At 41.5% G+C, this 15682-nt stretch overlaps 1 protein-coding gene across 1 annotated transcript in view; it reads left to right on the top strand.

The window, feature by feature from the left end:
- Positions 1-15440, top strand: part of ADM2 (adrenomedullin 2) — a 34503-nt gene extending 19063 nt beyond the window's left edge. Inside the window, exon 3 of the mRNA XM_044277126.1 lies at positions 14254-15440. Coding sequence (XP_044133061.1) covers positions 14254-14530 — 277 coding nt within the window. The 3' untranslated portion in view covers positions 14531-15440. The remainder of the gene's footprint in view (positions 1-14253) is intronic.
- Positions 15441-15682: the final 242 nt, after the last annotated feature.

The raw sequence follows: 15682 nt of genomic DNA, 5'->3' as shown, positions 1-15682 counted from the left end.
TCAGTAATACATTTTCTTTTAGTTATTTTGCAGCACAGTAGTGTCTTACATAAATCAGAGGACTGCAGTGACAATGGTCCTGGTCACAGTGACCTTGTATTTTCTTTTCCTCACAGTCAGTTTGTTAGACTTGCACATTTGTATTTTGTCAGTTTCTAAATAACGTGGTTTGCACCCGTATAGTAGCAGAGAAAAAAGGATAGCCACATAAATGGTCCACAAATCAAAATGTATAGTATCACAAATTTAGAAACTGGACTGCAAGACTCAGTCCTCACTCACACAATTGACATTTATTACTTTTGTAAAAATTCCAAGACAAAGAGTAACAGTCCCAAGGAAAAGGTTCAGCTATTTTTTGTTTATAAACCATGGAAGTGCTTCTAAAGGCCTGATCCATATTTTCTTGTATGGACAGTTTCCCCTAAACAGCTATATCAGTTCCAGTTACTTTACCTCAGTCTCGAGGTAACCACACAAAACCACCTAAACCAGTATTTTCTTGCCATGGTCCCCTTAATCCCAGTTTGGGGTTATATCAGCAGCAAGACCCCTTACTTTTAGAGCGATGGTAAACTGCTTTTATAAAAAATGTGAGGATGCATTAACTGCTCCTTCGCCAATCTTCATTACAGTAGAAATGGAAGTAGGGGTTTCTCTATTGCAATTAGTTTGGGAATCACAAGATCTACCTGACTGTGTTCTTTCCTTCGCCCTCTATCTATACCTAATCTATAGGTTTACTATAAAATTAGGCCAAGTTTAGGGCACATTTTTCGAAGGTTTTGATTAGATAAGTGGAGAAAGACTACAGGACAAACACAAGGAAATTTAAAGTGGCTAATTTTTAAATAAAAGCTGATGTGGAGAGCTACTCTAACTCCGGTGATCAGCTGAAATGAATGGCCACATGAATGGGCTTAGTTTGCCAGGAACCCTGTAAGGGCAAGTCTCTGATGTGGCTCACAGAGGGTCCCTTGTTCATCGGACTCACCTGTATGACATTCATATACTCTTCAACAGATAGGTTCAGTAGACAGTAAACTTGGAGAACTGATAGCTATATATATATAGATATATGGACTGGTTATTTATATTATTCTTAAACTACGTATATGCGATCCTTAAGGGGATTGTGTCATCATAAATGACCTATTGTTTAAATTACCTTTTTATGTTTAACATATTTTAAATGAATTTTTGGTGATGTTATTTTAAATTTTCCATGTCAATATTTATATTTAAACAAAAACCATAAAATCCTATAGTTTTCGCACCGGCCACAAGGTCAAATAATAAGCGCCACTTCTTGAGCTGTACATATCACTTTACTGCTGTTAACTTCTTATCTGTCATTCTAATCCTGCCTGTAATGATTTCACCTCTGTTTATAGATAAGACCGGATCCACCATGAGCAGTAGGTAACTGTAAAAGCTTATCTATCCCTTCTTTGTACAATGACCTCTGCACAGGTCAATATCTCATAGACATCAATGAGACAATTGTGTCTATGGCCCATGTAAAAAATGTTCTTAATGATTTCAAAATGTGTTATGAACAGCTCAAGCAATATGGCCTCCCCCATAATCATGTTCAGAAAAATAAATCTGCAATCAGAAAATAAAAACAAAAAGAAAAAGAAATGTGTTGCTATCAGGTTATAACTGGCAGATAACATTTTTGGTGACACATTTCCTTTAAAGAGAACCTGTCATCACGAAATGCAGTGTAATATGCAGGCAGCATGTTATAGGGCAAGAGAAGCTGAGTAGATTAATATATTGTTTTCTGGGTAAAGATTCAGCAAAAATTGCAATTTATACATTTAAACTTATGCTATTTCTGAACTTAAAGGGAACCTGTCACAATGAAAATGCAGTGTAATTTGCAGGCAGCAGGTTTTGGAGCTGGATAGACAGAGTAGATTGGTATACAGTTTTTAGGAAATAGATTCAATAAAATCTTAATTTCATTCATCTAAATTCCTGCTCATTTTGGCCTTTTTAGTCAAGGAGGCGGGCATATCACTGAAAACACCTCCCCATGTACAGTTATCAGTGACTGACAGCTATCTATGTATACACACTTACACAGAGAAAGCTATCAATCACTGATAACACTTCCCTGTGTACAGCTATCAGTGACTGACAGCTATCTCTGTATACACACTTACACAGAGAATGCTATCAATCACTGATAACACCTTACCTGTGTACAACTATTAGTGACTGACAGCTATCTCTGTATACACACCTACACAGAGAATGCTATCAATCATTGATAAATCTTACCCTGTGTACAACTATCAGTGACTGACAGCTATCTCTGTATACACACTTACACAGAGATTGCTATCAATCACTTATAACACCTCCCCCTCTGTACAGTTATCAGTGACTGACAGCTATCCTTGTACACGCACTTACACAGAGAATGCTATCAATCACTGGTAATGCTTACCTTGTGTACAACTATCAGTAACTGACAGCTATTTCTGTATACACACTTACACAGAGATTGCTATCAATCACTGATAACACCTACCCCTCTGTACAGTTATCAGTGACTGACAAATATCTCTGTATACACATTTACACAGAGAATGCTATCAATCACTGATAACACCTCCCATGTAAATCTATCAGTGACTGACAGCTATGTATACACACTTACACAGAGAATGCTATCAATTACTGATAACACCTCCCCTGTGTACAGCTATCAGTGACTGACAGCTATCTATGTATATACACTTACACAGAGAATGCTATCAATCACTGATAACACCTCCCTGTGTACAGCTATCAGTGACTAACAGCTATCTCTGTATACACACTTACACAGAGAATGCTATCAATCACTGATAACACATGCCCCGTGTACAAGTAAAGTCTTAAAATGCAGAACTATAAATGTATAAGTCATATGTTCTACGGAACCCTTTCCCATAAAGCTATACATCAATCTACTCAACTCTTCATGCTCTATAACCTGCTGCCTGCAGATTATACTGCATTTTTAAGATGATATTTGGACTCATCAATGTGTGGGGCTTGCTCATATTTTAAAGGGGTTGCCTGTTGAACTCTTTAAGAGCATATGAACATTATACAGGGCAGCCCTTCGATCTCCACCTTCTTATTAGCCTGAGCACAGAACTGCTGTTACAGACCCCTTTGCAGACCCAGCACATCTATGCATTGATTATTCATATTTTTTCTTTTTTGATGATAACATCTCAAAATTGAGTATGTAGAGTATATATTATATGGGCAGGGGTGCCGTTTGAATTTTTGCCTCAGGCAGCAAGAAGGCTATGTGCTTCTCTGTCCCTGAGGGAAGGGGGGTGGGGACCAAGCTGAGCTCTTGCACCAGGTCCCATGAACCTTCAGCTATGCCCCTGTATATGGTTAAACAGGGGGAGTGAAAATAACAGTTTATTAACTTTACTGGCAAAGGCAATAACATTTTTAGGTAAAGAAAACCACAACATTGCCAGTGGTCATATTTCAACATATTGAATAATATGCTTCCGTTTCCTTCTTTCTTATATGTAGATGAATTTATGGGACAGATTTGTAGCATTCAGGCAGGAACTTAGTCAAACCACATAAAAAATATTGCTTTGCCACCTGCTGTTATAGGGGAAACATTTTCTCCTTTTTCAAACCCTGCACTTACATTTTAAGGCAAATGCCTCAGGGAGTCCTTCTGGCACTGGGCTTTCGGACATTACCCTGATGGTCAAGTAGTCAGTCACCCCTGGAAATGAAGTGTTCGGTGCTCCACAGCATCAAATTACTGAAATATACATTTGCTATGAACCAGAGAGTTCAATACAGTACTTCTAATGTATTCACTGGCAGAATCTGATTCCATTTCAAAGTAGACTGCAGTTGAGCGTTGCAGTATGAGACAAAGGGGGAAATGTATTGGGACATTGGTCTTTATATCCCCTGTGCTGCTGGAGGATGCACCTAAATTAGGCGCATCCTCTGGTAGTCCTTGTGCCTAAACAGAAATCTAAGGCAGCCCATAGCTGCCATAGATTTCAGTCTTCATTTACGACAGAAAACTGGTGTAAAGGAAGATAAATGTGGTGGGCCCACCCTTCCCCAACCTCGATATACCCCCTTTTCAGAAAGCCACGAAGGCGGCGTACACATGCCACTAAATTTTGTTGCAGTTATGTTAAAAAAAGACGCAAACACAGCGTGTGTGACTTTTTTGCCCAAAAATCAGCGTAGTTCTCACCTTGCCTCTGGAGCAACCCTGTCCCTGTAACTAGCCCATGACACCCTGCAGCAGAGTCATTAAGACACAATAATAATGTAACAATCCCATAATATCTAATATGTCATTTAGTAGTTTTAATGCTCTGTAAGAAAAGTTAATAAAGCTCAGTGAGCAGACTCGCATTGGACTCAGTTCTGCATGGTGTAATAATTAATCAGCATAGCATTCATAGTCATCACAGCGCCGCCATGTGGGTAATTCCTACAATTGCCAATGTGCACAAAGCCAACTTTTCATTGAATTTAAGAGATTGCTAACATGGGGCAAGGGACAAGGAAGACAACCAAAGAAGGTGATAATGTATATAGATTTAAACAAAAGTAAGATACAGATTTTGTCCTATTCTAGACCCTATTAGGCTGAAATAATCTGGCTGGGAAATGTATATTTCCATGTTCTGACCTCACTGCATGTATTTACTGTCTCGCTTGATTTCATCTTACAACATACACTTTCCTGACAGTCATATGAACTTTCCTGACAGTCACAAGGACCGGATGCAACATTTTCTGTTTCCTCTTGAGGTATGAGAAAGTGCAGTGTTCTGTGGCACATAATAAGAAAAGGCGAGAGTTAAGCGAACAGGTGTAGATAAGTGAAGTGTCCCAATAGAAAACCTATTCGAGCTGAGTTTCTGGGTACTTTTACAGAAAAGCTAAAATTTCTTAAATGTGGTTGTTTAACTCCGGGGTATGTTGTATTATTATGTATAGGGAATGTGACACTTTAGAACATAGGGCTTGCTGTGGTTACAGTGTATTGTGGTTCTAGAAGAAACAAAGCATGTTCTGAAAATTATGTTCATATCATGTAAATAGGAAAAGAAAGTGTAGGACTCATGTAAATGAGAAAACTGTGTGCTTAGATCTTGTACAGCCGCATATAAGTGCGTGTGCTGCATAATGTGATGTGAGGCACCATTTACAGATAGACTGTTAATGATGACTTGAATCACGATTAACTTTATTAAAGGGGTTTTCCGGAAATTAATATTGATGACCTATCTTCAGGATAGGTCATCAATATCAGATCGGCGGGGATCCAACACCTGGGACCCCCTGCTAATCAGCTGTTAGAAGAGGCGGGGTGCTCCATGAGAGTTGCGGCATTTTCCTATCAGTCACACGGCCTAGTTGTAGCTCAGCCCCATTCAAGTCAATGGGGCTGAACTACAATACGAAGCACTGCCGCTATATGACGTACAGTGCTGTACTTTGTTAGTGCCTAGGAGGCCGCTGCATTCACCAGAGCTCCAGTGAGCACCCTAGGTTCCCGAAACAGCTGAACTGCAGGGGTGCGGGGACTCGTACCCCTGCCAATTTGATATCGATGATCTAACTTGTGGATGGGTTATCAATATTGTTTCTCGGATAACCCTTTTAATAGATTGATACATTCAAGGGGAAATGCAACACTAAATGATGTTGATTCAAATGATTTAACGACCACGTAATGCATGGACGTGCTGGGTCAACCAGTGCCGAAGCTACTCTTATATTCGGGGATCTCAAGCAGGGATATACAGAGGGGTTGTTCTTGTGAGACAACCCTTTAATTATTTGAAGAGCTTTGACTTTTCTTGTCAGTTGTCTCCTACCACTAATTGTAATAAACAACATAAAATTTATAAAAATCATTGTATACATTAATTTATAATTTTTATTTTCTAAATGTAAATATTCAATATTTTAGTCAATATATATTGATTTTCAAAAACCTTTTTATTAAGTAATAGTTTTGATTTTTAAAAATAGGAGGTAATAGAAACAACACACACAAATGCAAAAACTACAGAACAGAGTAAACAGTCCAGGTACAGCTCAGGGCCCACTTGGTGGGACACTGTAACCCTCAAAATCAGGAATAAAATAGGAAAATACAATTATGACAAAGTAGTTTATCCGCTATAACAATGTGGAGAAGAAAACAACCTGTCTTGGTTCTATGTTATTGACCATAAAATATACTGTAATATACAAAAAAAACGGAGGCCTGCTATTGCAAAAAATAAAAAGTAGAAAATTCTGTACCAGTATTGATTTCTCAATCATTTTTATTGAGTAAAGCATCATTACTTGCACTACCAGGATAAGGAGTAGTCTTTTCTAAAAAGACAAGTATATGAGTGTATGGCATGAGAGTATGTATTGGATGAAATCCCTGTGGTGGAGGATTTGGCTGTTAGAGTGGGAACGTGTCGACTTGCACTCTCTCATGTCCTGAAGACTATAACAGATCTCAGTTAGAAAATGAGACATCCAGTCTATACACAAACATAATGTCTCTCTGTGCACACACTACCTGTCTTCTACAGCTATTTCTGGGCTGTAAGTTAGTCTTTTTTACTACACAGTAGTAGTAAGTATGATCACTTTCAATTCTCTGTCAAGCTCTTGCCTATGCTCAGGGGCATACATAAAAATCACTGGGTCCCATAGCAAGAATCTAAATAGGGCCCTCATGCCCCATTTATAGCCCCTCCCACCAGAGGCGTACATAGGAATCACTGGGCCCCATAGCAAAAATCTGAATTGGGCCCCTTAACCCCGCCCACTACCCACCATGGCCCCTCCCACTTCCTGACTTTGCTCCTCCCATGCCACACCCCCATTAAATAAATTTATACATGACCTACAGAAACTGTTAGGGGTTTCCTGGGGGTGACCTGTCACATGGGATATCTGCTGCAGCCTGCAGGTCTCCTTATTTGGGGTGCCATGTTAGGCTACCTTCACACTTGCGTTCGGGTCTCCGCTTGTGAGTTCCGTTTGAAGGCTCTCACAAGCGGCACCGAACGGATCCGTCCAGCCCTAATGCATTCTGAGTGGATGCGGATCCGCTCAGAATGCATCAGTCTGGCACCGTCTGTCCTCCGCTCAGCAGGCGGACACTTGAACGCTGCTTGCAGCGTTCGGGTGTCCGCCTGGCCGTGCGGAGGCAAACGGATCCGTCCAGAGTTACAATGGACGTCAATGGGGGCGGATCCGTTTGAAGTTGACACAGTATGGCTCAATTTTCAAACGGATCCGTCCCCCATTGACTTTCAATGTAAAGTCAAAACGGATCCGTTTGCACTATCATGAACAAAAAAAAAAAATGTTAGTTTTTTTTGTTCATGTTAATGCAAACGGATCCGTTCTGAACGCAAGTGTGAAAGTTGCCTTAAAGGGAATCTATCACTAGCAATTTACCCCCAATTTTTTTTTCATGAATCCATGTTTAACAGAGAACCTGTTTTCCATCTGTCTTGTTCTTTTGATTGTGAGTCTTGTCATTTCTTCAAAAAATCGATTCTTATGATATGTAAATGAAGCTGTAAGGAGCCCAGAGGGGCGTTATTCTTTCTCCACGGTGCCCAGGAACGCCCCTCTGAAGTGCCGTGCCCGGCTAAATTTGAAAACTAATAACGCCTCCAAGTTCATCTAAATCGCCTCCCAAATCCGATCCTCCTCTCGCTGGCATCCCAAATCCCACGCAGGCGCAGTGCCGTCAGTCATCTTATCATAGCGCAGGCAATCGCCGGCACTGCGCCTGCGCGGGATTTGGGATGCCAGCGAGAGGAGGATCGGATTTGGGAGGCGATTTAGATGAACTTGGAGGCGTTATTAGTTTTCAAATTTAGCCGGGCACGGCACTTCAGAGGGGCGTTCCTGGGCACCGTGGAGAAAGAATAACGCCCCTCTGGGCTCCTTACAGCGTCATTTACATATCATAACAATCGATTTTTTGAAGAAATGACAAGACTCACAATCAAAAGAACAAGACAGATGGAAAAAAGGTACTCATGGATCCATGTTTAATAAAGTACCTTTTTTCCATCTGTGTTCTTCTTTTCCATGTCAGTCTTGTCCTTTCTTCTAAAAATCGATTCTTAGGATATGCAAATGCAGGAACGGTGCCCCTCTGAAGTGCCGTGCCCGCCTAAATATGAAAACTCTAACATCTCCATGTTTAGCTGAATCGCCTCCCAGAGGCGCGGCTAAGTCCTCAACACCCGCCCCCCTCCTCAGCGCTGCGCTCTGCAAACACCCGATCCTCCTCTCGTCGGCGTCCCAAATCCCGCGCAGGCGCAGTGCCGGCGATTGCCTGCGCCTGCGCTCTGATAACACGGCTGAGGGCAACAGCTTTAACATCGTCACTGGGCTCGGCGCATGCCCAGTGACGATGTTGAAGCTGTTGCCCTCAGCCGTATTATCAGAGCGCAGGCGCAGGCAATCGCCGGCACTGCGCCTGCGCGGGATTTGGGACGCCGACGAGAGGAAGATCGGGTATTTGCAGTCAGAGCGCGGCGCTGAGGAGGGGGGCGGGTGTCTAGGGCCTTAGCCGCGCCTCTGGGAGGCGATTCAGCTAAACATGGGGGGGGCCCTGGGGAGAAAAGCAGCCGCATAGCCGGCTGCAGGTCATGAGTGGGCGGGGCCTTATCTGCGCTACGGGCCCCCCAGTGCCGCGGGCCCCATAGCAGTGGCGTGGTCTGCCTCTATGGGCGGTACGCCACTGCCTCCCACTACCCATTCCTGACCAGTATATATAGCAGTGTACTCATGTGAGATGCGAGGTGTAATTTATACCTCATACCCCACATATCAGCCCACTGCTGTATATACTATATATCTGTACACACTGTATGTATTATACCTCGTACCTCACATATCAGTACACTTTTGTATATACTATATATCTGTACACACTGCATTTATTATACATCATACCTCACATATCAGTACACTGCTGTATATACTATATATCTTTACACACTTCATCTATTATACCCCACACCTCACATATCAGTACACTGCTGTATATACTATATATCTTAACACACTGCTTCCATTATACTGTATATATATATATTGTATACAGATATATGTAGTCAGTTATATATTATGGTTATTGTGTGAGGTGCATGAGGTAATAGTGGTTGTAACTGTCGGCAGTACTATATACAGTACAGACCAAAAGTTTGGACACACCTTCTCATTCAAAGAGTTTTCTTTATTTTCATGACTATGAAAATTGTAGATTCACACTGAAGGCATCAAAACTATGAATTAACACATGTGGAATTATATGCATAACAAAAAAGTGTGAAACAACTGAAAATATGTCATATTCTAGGTTCTTCAAGGTAGCCACCTTTTGCTTTGATTACTTCTTTGCACACTCTTGGCATTCTCTTGATGAGCTTCAAGAGGTAGTCAGCTAAAATGGTCTTCCAACAGTCTTGAAGGAGTTCCCAGAGATGCTTAGCACTTGTTGGCCCTTTTGCCTTCACTCTGCGGTCCAGCTCACCCCAAACCATCTCGATTGGGTTCAGGTCCGGTGACTGTGGAGGCCAGGTCATCTGGCGCAGCACCCCATCACTCTCCTTCATGGTCAAATAGCCCTTACACAGCCTGGAGGTGTGTTTGGGGTCATTGTCCTGTTGAAAAATAAATGATGGTCCAACTAAACGCAAACTGGATGGAATAGCATGCCGCTGCAAGATGCTGTGGTAGCCATGCTGGTTCAGTATGCCTTCAATTTTGAATAAATCCCCAACAGTGTCACCAGCAAAGCACCCCCACACCATCAGACCTCCTCCTCCATGCTTCACGGTGGGAACCAGGCATGTAGAGTCCATCCGTTCACCTTTTCTGCGTCACACAAAGACACAGTGGTTGGAACCAAAGATCTCAAATTTGGACTCATCAGACCAAAGCACAGATTTCCACTGGTCTAATGTCCATTCCTTGTGTTCTTTAGCCCAAACAAGTCTCTTCTGCTTGTTGCCTGTCTTTAGCAGTGGTTTCATAGCAGATATTCTACCATAAAGGCCTGATTCACACAGTCTCCTCTTAACAGTTGTTCTAGAGATGTGTCTGCTGCTAGAACTGTGTGGCATTGACCTGGTCTCTAATCTGAGCTGCTGTTAACCTGCGATTTCTGAGGCTGGTGACTCTGATGAACTTATCCTCCACAGCAGAGGTGACTCTTGGTCTTCCTTTCCTGGGGCGGTCCGCATGTGAGCCAGTTTCTTTGTAGCACTTGCTGTTTTTTGTGACTGCACTTGGGAACACTTTCAAAGTTTTCCCAATTTTTCGGACTGACTGACCTTCATTTCTTAAAGTAATGATGGCCACTAGTTTTTCTTTACTTAGCTGCTTTTTTCTTGCCATAATACTAATTCTAACAGTCTATTCAGTAGGACTATCAGCTGTGTATCCACCTGACTTCTCCACAACGCAACTGATGGTCCCAACCCCATTTATAAGGCAAGAAATCCCACTTATTAAACCTGACAGGGCACACCTGTGAAGTGAAAACCATTTCAGGTGACTACCTCTTGAAGCTCATCAAGAGAATGCCAAGAGTGTACAAAGCAGTAATCAAAGCAAAAGGTGGCTACTTTGAAGAACCTAGAATATGACATATTTTCAGTTGTTTCGCACTTTTTTGTTATGTATATAATTCCGCATGTGTTAATTCATAGTTTTGATGCCTTCAGTGTGAATCTACAATTTTCATAGTCATGAAAATAAAGAAAGCTCTTTGAATGAGAAGGTGTGTCCAAACTTTTGGTCTGTACTGTATATATAATATGAATAAAAATAGGAAATGGGGTGCAAATGAAGAGAAGGGAGGAGGACCTCCTGTTATGACCCCATTCTTATCTCACCGGAGAGCTCATCTTGCAGTTCTTCTCCATGTTGTTGGAGGTTAAAGAACCTGTGATGATGCTCTGTGCAGTTCCATGACTAGATGTACAGGACCTGTGATGCTAAAGGTGATGTCATTACAGGTCCTGGCAAATGCTCATATCTAACCTGGGAACTACACCATTATTTGTGCATTTCCTTTACCAGATGTACAGGACCTGTGATTCTGAAGATGATATCATCACAGGTCCTGGCAGATGCACCTATCTAACCTGGGAACTACACCATTCTTTGTGAAGTTCTTTTACTAGCTGTACAGGACCTGTGATGGGATCATCACAGGTCATTTAGCTTTCTCCACTGATGACAGTGAGGCCAGTCATTGGCTGCAGTGACACCTGCATCGGGCAATCTGAATTTTAAAATACTTGATCCTTTCTTCCATAGGAATATAGGACATTGCCAGAGGTCCAAAATGGAAAGAATAGCTGTCCTCAAAATGACTGTTCAGCCAGAAGCTTTCTAAAGTGAATGGGCACTAAGATATGCAGCATAGCTGGTGCCCAACTTCTTATAAAAATATTTACAAAGGACAATAATATCCCGAATGTTCCTGCAAACCAGACATATTCTATCTGGCACTTACCTAAGAGACTATAAATTAGTCACAATCCAGAAATACTAAAGCTGTAATACAAGAGGATAGATGCAGACACTGTTTTTCATTATATCATTCCATTAATATCAGTACAAAAAGTGCAACCAAGTTCTTAATAGTATATGAGGGCAGATGTAAGATTTTCAGTTTCCTCTTGTGGTTTATGAAAGTGAAGTGCTGTGTGGTGGATGCAAAAGCCGAAGCAATCAGCAAATATTTCTTCACATCACTGTCCAAAACAAGTGTTGCTTGGTGCGTTCTAATTTGCATTAAACTCTATTGCTGTCAATGTCAGTGCTGAAGGGACCGAATTTTTTGGCTGCCAGATTATGGGAATTTAACACATGGGGAGTCTGTGATTTGGCCCACCAGGCAGAATAGAAGACCTACCCTACAGATTAGGGCTCATGCACACGACCGTATGTATTTTTCGGTCTGCAAAAAACGGATCTGCAAAAAATATAGATGATGTCCGTGTGCATTCCGTATTTTGCGGAACGGAACAGCTGGCCCCTAATAGGACAGTCCTATCCTTGTCCGTAATGCGGACAATAATAGGACATGTTCTATTTTTTTGCAGAAAGGAAATACAGAAACGGAATGCACATGGAGTAACTTCAGTTTTTTTTTGCGGACCAATTGAAATGAATGGTTCCATATATGGTCCGCAAAAAAACGGAACGGACACGGAAAGAAAATACGTTTGTGTGCCTGAGCCCTAAGAAAGACATTTGTATTGCTGGCAGGACAGTAAACTGTCTCTGGACATTACCACACTGAGAAAAAGATTCTATTTATCTGATTTATAGAATAGAATATTTTTATATCATGAAGGACAACCTAAGATAGAGTTTTGTTTTTGCTTTCCTTGGGACCAGCACTATATGACAACAGGTTTAAATTGATTTAAGTATGTATAAGAGAAGGTTTCATCTGCTTGTCACGTCATCGAGTCATTGGGGCACATGTGTAAATCCCCTAGACCAGTCTTCTGATCTCAAGAAGTTGCAAATATCTGTGTAAGCCATCACTTGTTCTAAAATTTGTTACTTTTTAGGGTGTTTGTGCCATGCTCAACACTTTTGAAAAAAAGTGATTGGCACAGAGCCAGACCTAGTCAGCCTAGCACATTTATTATAATTTATACCAGAAATCTAAACTAACTCCTAGCTTCCATAGATTTCAGTTCTGGCACATAGACCTGCCAAGATCCCCACAGGGGCGTATGCTGGTTTTAATAATTATCCCCTAATGTTTATAAGGTTACTACCAATATTTGTCACAGGCTAAAAGTGAGTGTCATGTTTGGTTTGAAACCACAGGCATAAATATGGGGTTGGTTAAATGGGAATGAAAGTGATGACACATTTACCAGTCAAAGAATCTGCCCATCACGAGTCAAGAAAATGTGAAAAGAAAGCACCCTTTGGCTCACCTGTGGCGGCACTAGAAATATCAGCACTATTGGAGTTGTAGAGATGACAATATGTCATCTGCAGACTGGCAAATAAGAGACATGAGAGAATTTATTAAAATTCAATTTGGGTCCGATTCGGTTAAATTGGGCAAACCCCAGCTGAAAGTGCCCCAATTGCCTTGAAAACCATCTTCTCTCTCTCTCAAATCATACAAACATGTTTCAGAATTTTCGAATCGATTTGCTCACCTCCAGCAGTTACTTTATGCTGAGAGATGAGGCTTCACAGTGATTTAACCCTTACCTGATACTTCAGAATGAGAAGGCATCCGATTGGTAGTAGAGTACTTATGCGTTCTTGTTAGTACCTTTGAAAAATGGAGTTCTAGTTTTCTACATAGCAATATCTTGCATGGTAATTATTAGTGTGAGCACATAAATGTTTACCCTCTGTAGCACAACTATATTTTCGCTTACATCATGGTTGATCAGCTATGTGCTGCTGACTGCCTAAAATGAGAAACTGGACATTGGACCCACAGTCATGCATGAATAATTGTCCTGATGTGCTCTCAAAGTCACAAACATGTTCTCACTCAGTTATGTTCCAAAACAATGTAATGAAGTTCTGAGTATGTTCCTGCTAATTCCAGTGATGTAGAAATAGGTTTCTGGTAAACCTGATAGCAAATATTGATGTGGTTATGGGTAGGAAAATGGTGTGATTTCCTGCAAGTGATTCTCCTTCTTTCATTTGTATCATATAAATAATGCTTGATGGTTTCATTGGCCCACATGAGAGTTTTTTTCTCGTCTTTCTCCTCTCTTCCCATTGAAAACAAACACATGCTTAGACAACCTGAGCATGTATGTGCATGGGGGAGCTAAGACAGATTGTTGTCAGCCCAGTCCTTTTTTCCCATGACATATGCCATCAGTGGAAAGTTGGACCACCCCCATCCTCATACACATTAGATTATCAGCTAGCCCTTTCAACATCATAAGGTGCAGCTCAACTTGGCACGGCCTATTATAACTGGTATTGTCCAGTTACTGCAGTACTGCTCATGCTGAACTGAATAGGATCCATGATGCAGTTACAAGCTCCATCCATTGGGTTTGTGATAGGCCAGAAAATTATACAGGAGATGTGGGTACAGATGTGTATACCCAAGGCCTATTTACCAGGTTATGATGTGTTCCCTTATCCATCTGTGTTAACAACAGTATTTAATGTCTCTTTCAGGGAATCTCCTGATGGGGAAGAACATTTGAAGGAGCTGACCACCGTAAAACAGCCTTTATTATCCACACCAACGATGGACTTGATGATACATCTTCGAACCCTGCGGAGGAAACGAAGACGTGCTCGGCGGTTGCATCCACCCCGTCTAATGCGTGTTGGCTGTTCTCTGGGCACATGCCATGTGCAGAATCTGAACCATCGACTATGGCAACTGATGGGACAAATGGGGAAAGAGGACTCACCAATCCAGTTGAGCAACCCTCATAGCTTTGGTTGATTTTTGTAGGCCACAAATCCACAAAAGCCATGCTTATCAGCTTACCAAACAGTGTCTCCTCTTCTGCTGCTTAGTAAATAGACCGCTTCTGACTCATAGTGTGTCTGGGTCATTTATACTGTGATCTCAGCATTTGTAGCCTTCAACCAGTAAAGACTTTCCACCATGAAACTTGAAAACTATCCTAAGCAAGTTGAAGCATATCTGTCATGTGGGCCTGAGGCAGCATAGTCACATACATACTGCAGAAACTGCATATTCAGTGTGGAAATCAAACAGTAATATAAAATAGGAGGTCATAATCATATATAGCTTACAACAATTTACTTAGAACATAGTCATTGATCATATATTCTTATTGCATTATACCATACATTATATACATTATGGGAACCTGCTGCCTCACACAGAGCACAAATGCTTATCCATTGCAGGTCATATTACTCTGAATCATTGTAAACCATGACAATTATTTTAACTGTGTTCACCTTTAATATTCTATAAACTATACCTAAACGAGCTGAAATATTTTGGCATGCTTGATGCTTCTCAGGGCTGCATCATATAGCCAGAATCACCTTTCTGCTGTCAGTCAATGCAAAATTAACCAAGGACAGACATAGAAAGCAGAAGACCTCTGTGTCATAGAGCATCATTGTCTTAGCTCTCTAGCGGATCCACCATGAAAGTGCTACTTTCTATGGTGGATCACAGTCCACCAGTAATTATGAGTCATATGAAGCATTAGCAGGCTAATAGAAAGTAGGAAGCACTGCTATCTTCATTTAAGGCTCCATTCACACATCCGCAATTCCATTCCGCATATTGCGGAACGGAATTGCAGACCCATACATTTCTATGGGTCCGCAATTCCGATCCTGAAAAAAATAGAACATGTCCTATTCTAGTCCGCAATAGCGGACAAGAATAGGCACATTCTCTTAGTGCCGGCAATGTGCAGTCCGCAAAATGCGTAACGCACATTGCTGCTGTCCTTGTTTTGTGGATCCGGATTCACGGATGTGTGAATGGACCTTAAAGGTGATGGTGGGCTCAACTGTTTACTGTTTAAGGCTGTAGTCACACGTCCGTGGAACACGGACTATGAGATACCGGACCGGCATCCTGCTTTGTGCAGGAGCGCACTGCGTC

The sequence above is a fragment of the Bufo gargarizans genome, chromosome 2 (genome assembly GCF_014858855.1).
Source record: "Bufo gargarizans isolate SCDJY-AF-19 chromosome 2, ASM1485885v1, whole genome shotgun sequence".
Taxonomy (NCBI): Eukaryota; Metazoa; Chordata; class Amphibia; order Anura; family Bufonidae; genus Bufo; species Bufo gargarizans.
The sequence above is the reverse complement of the archived record's forward strand: the minus strand, read 5'-3'. Positions and strand labels throughout refer to the sequence as shown.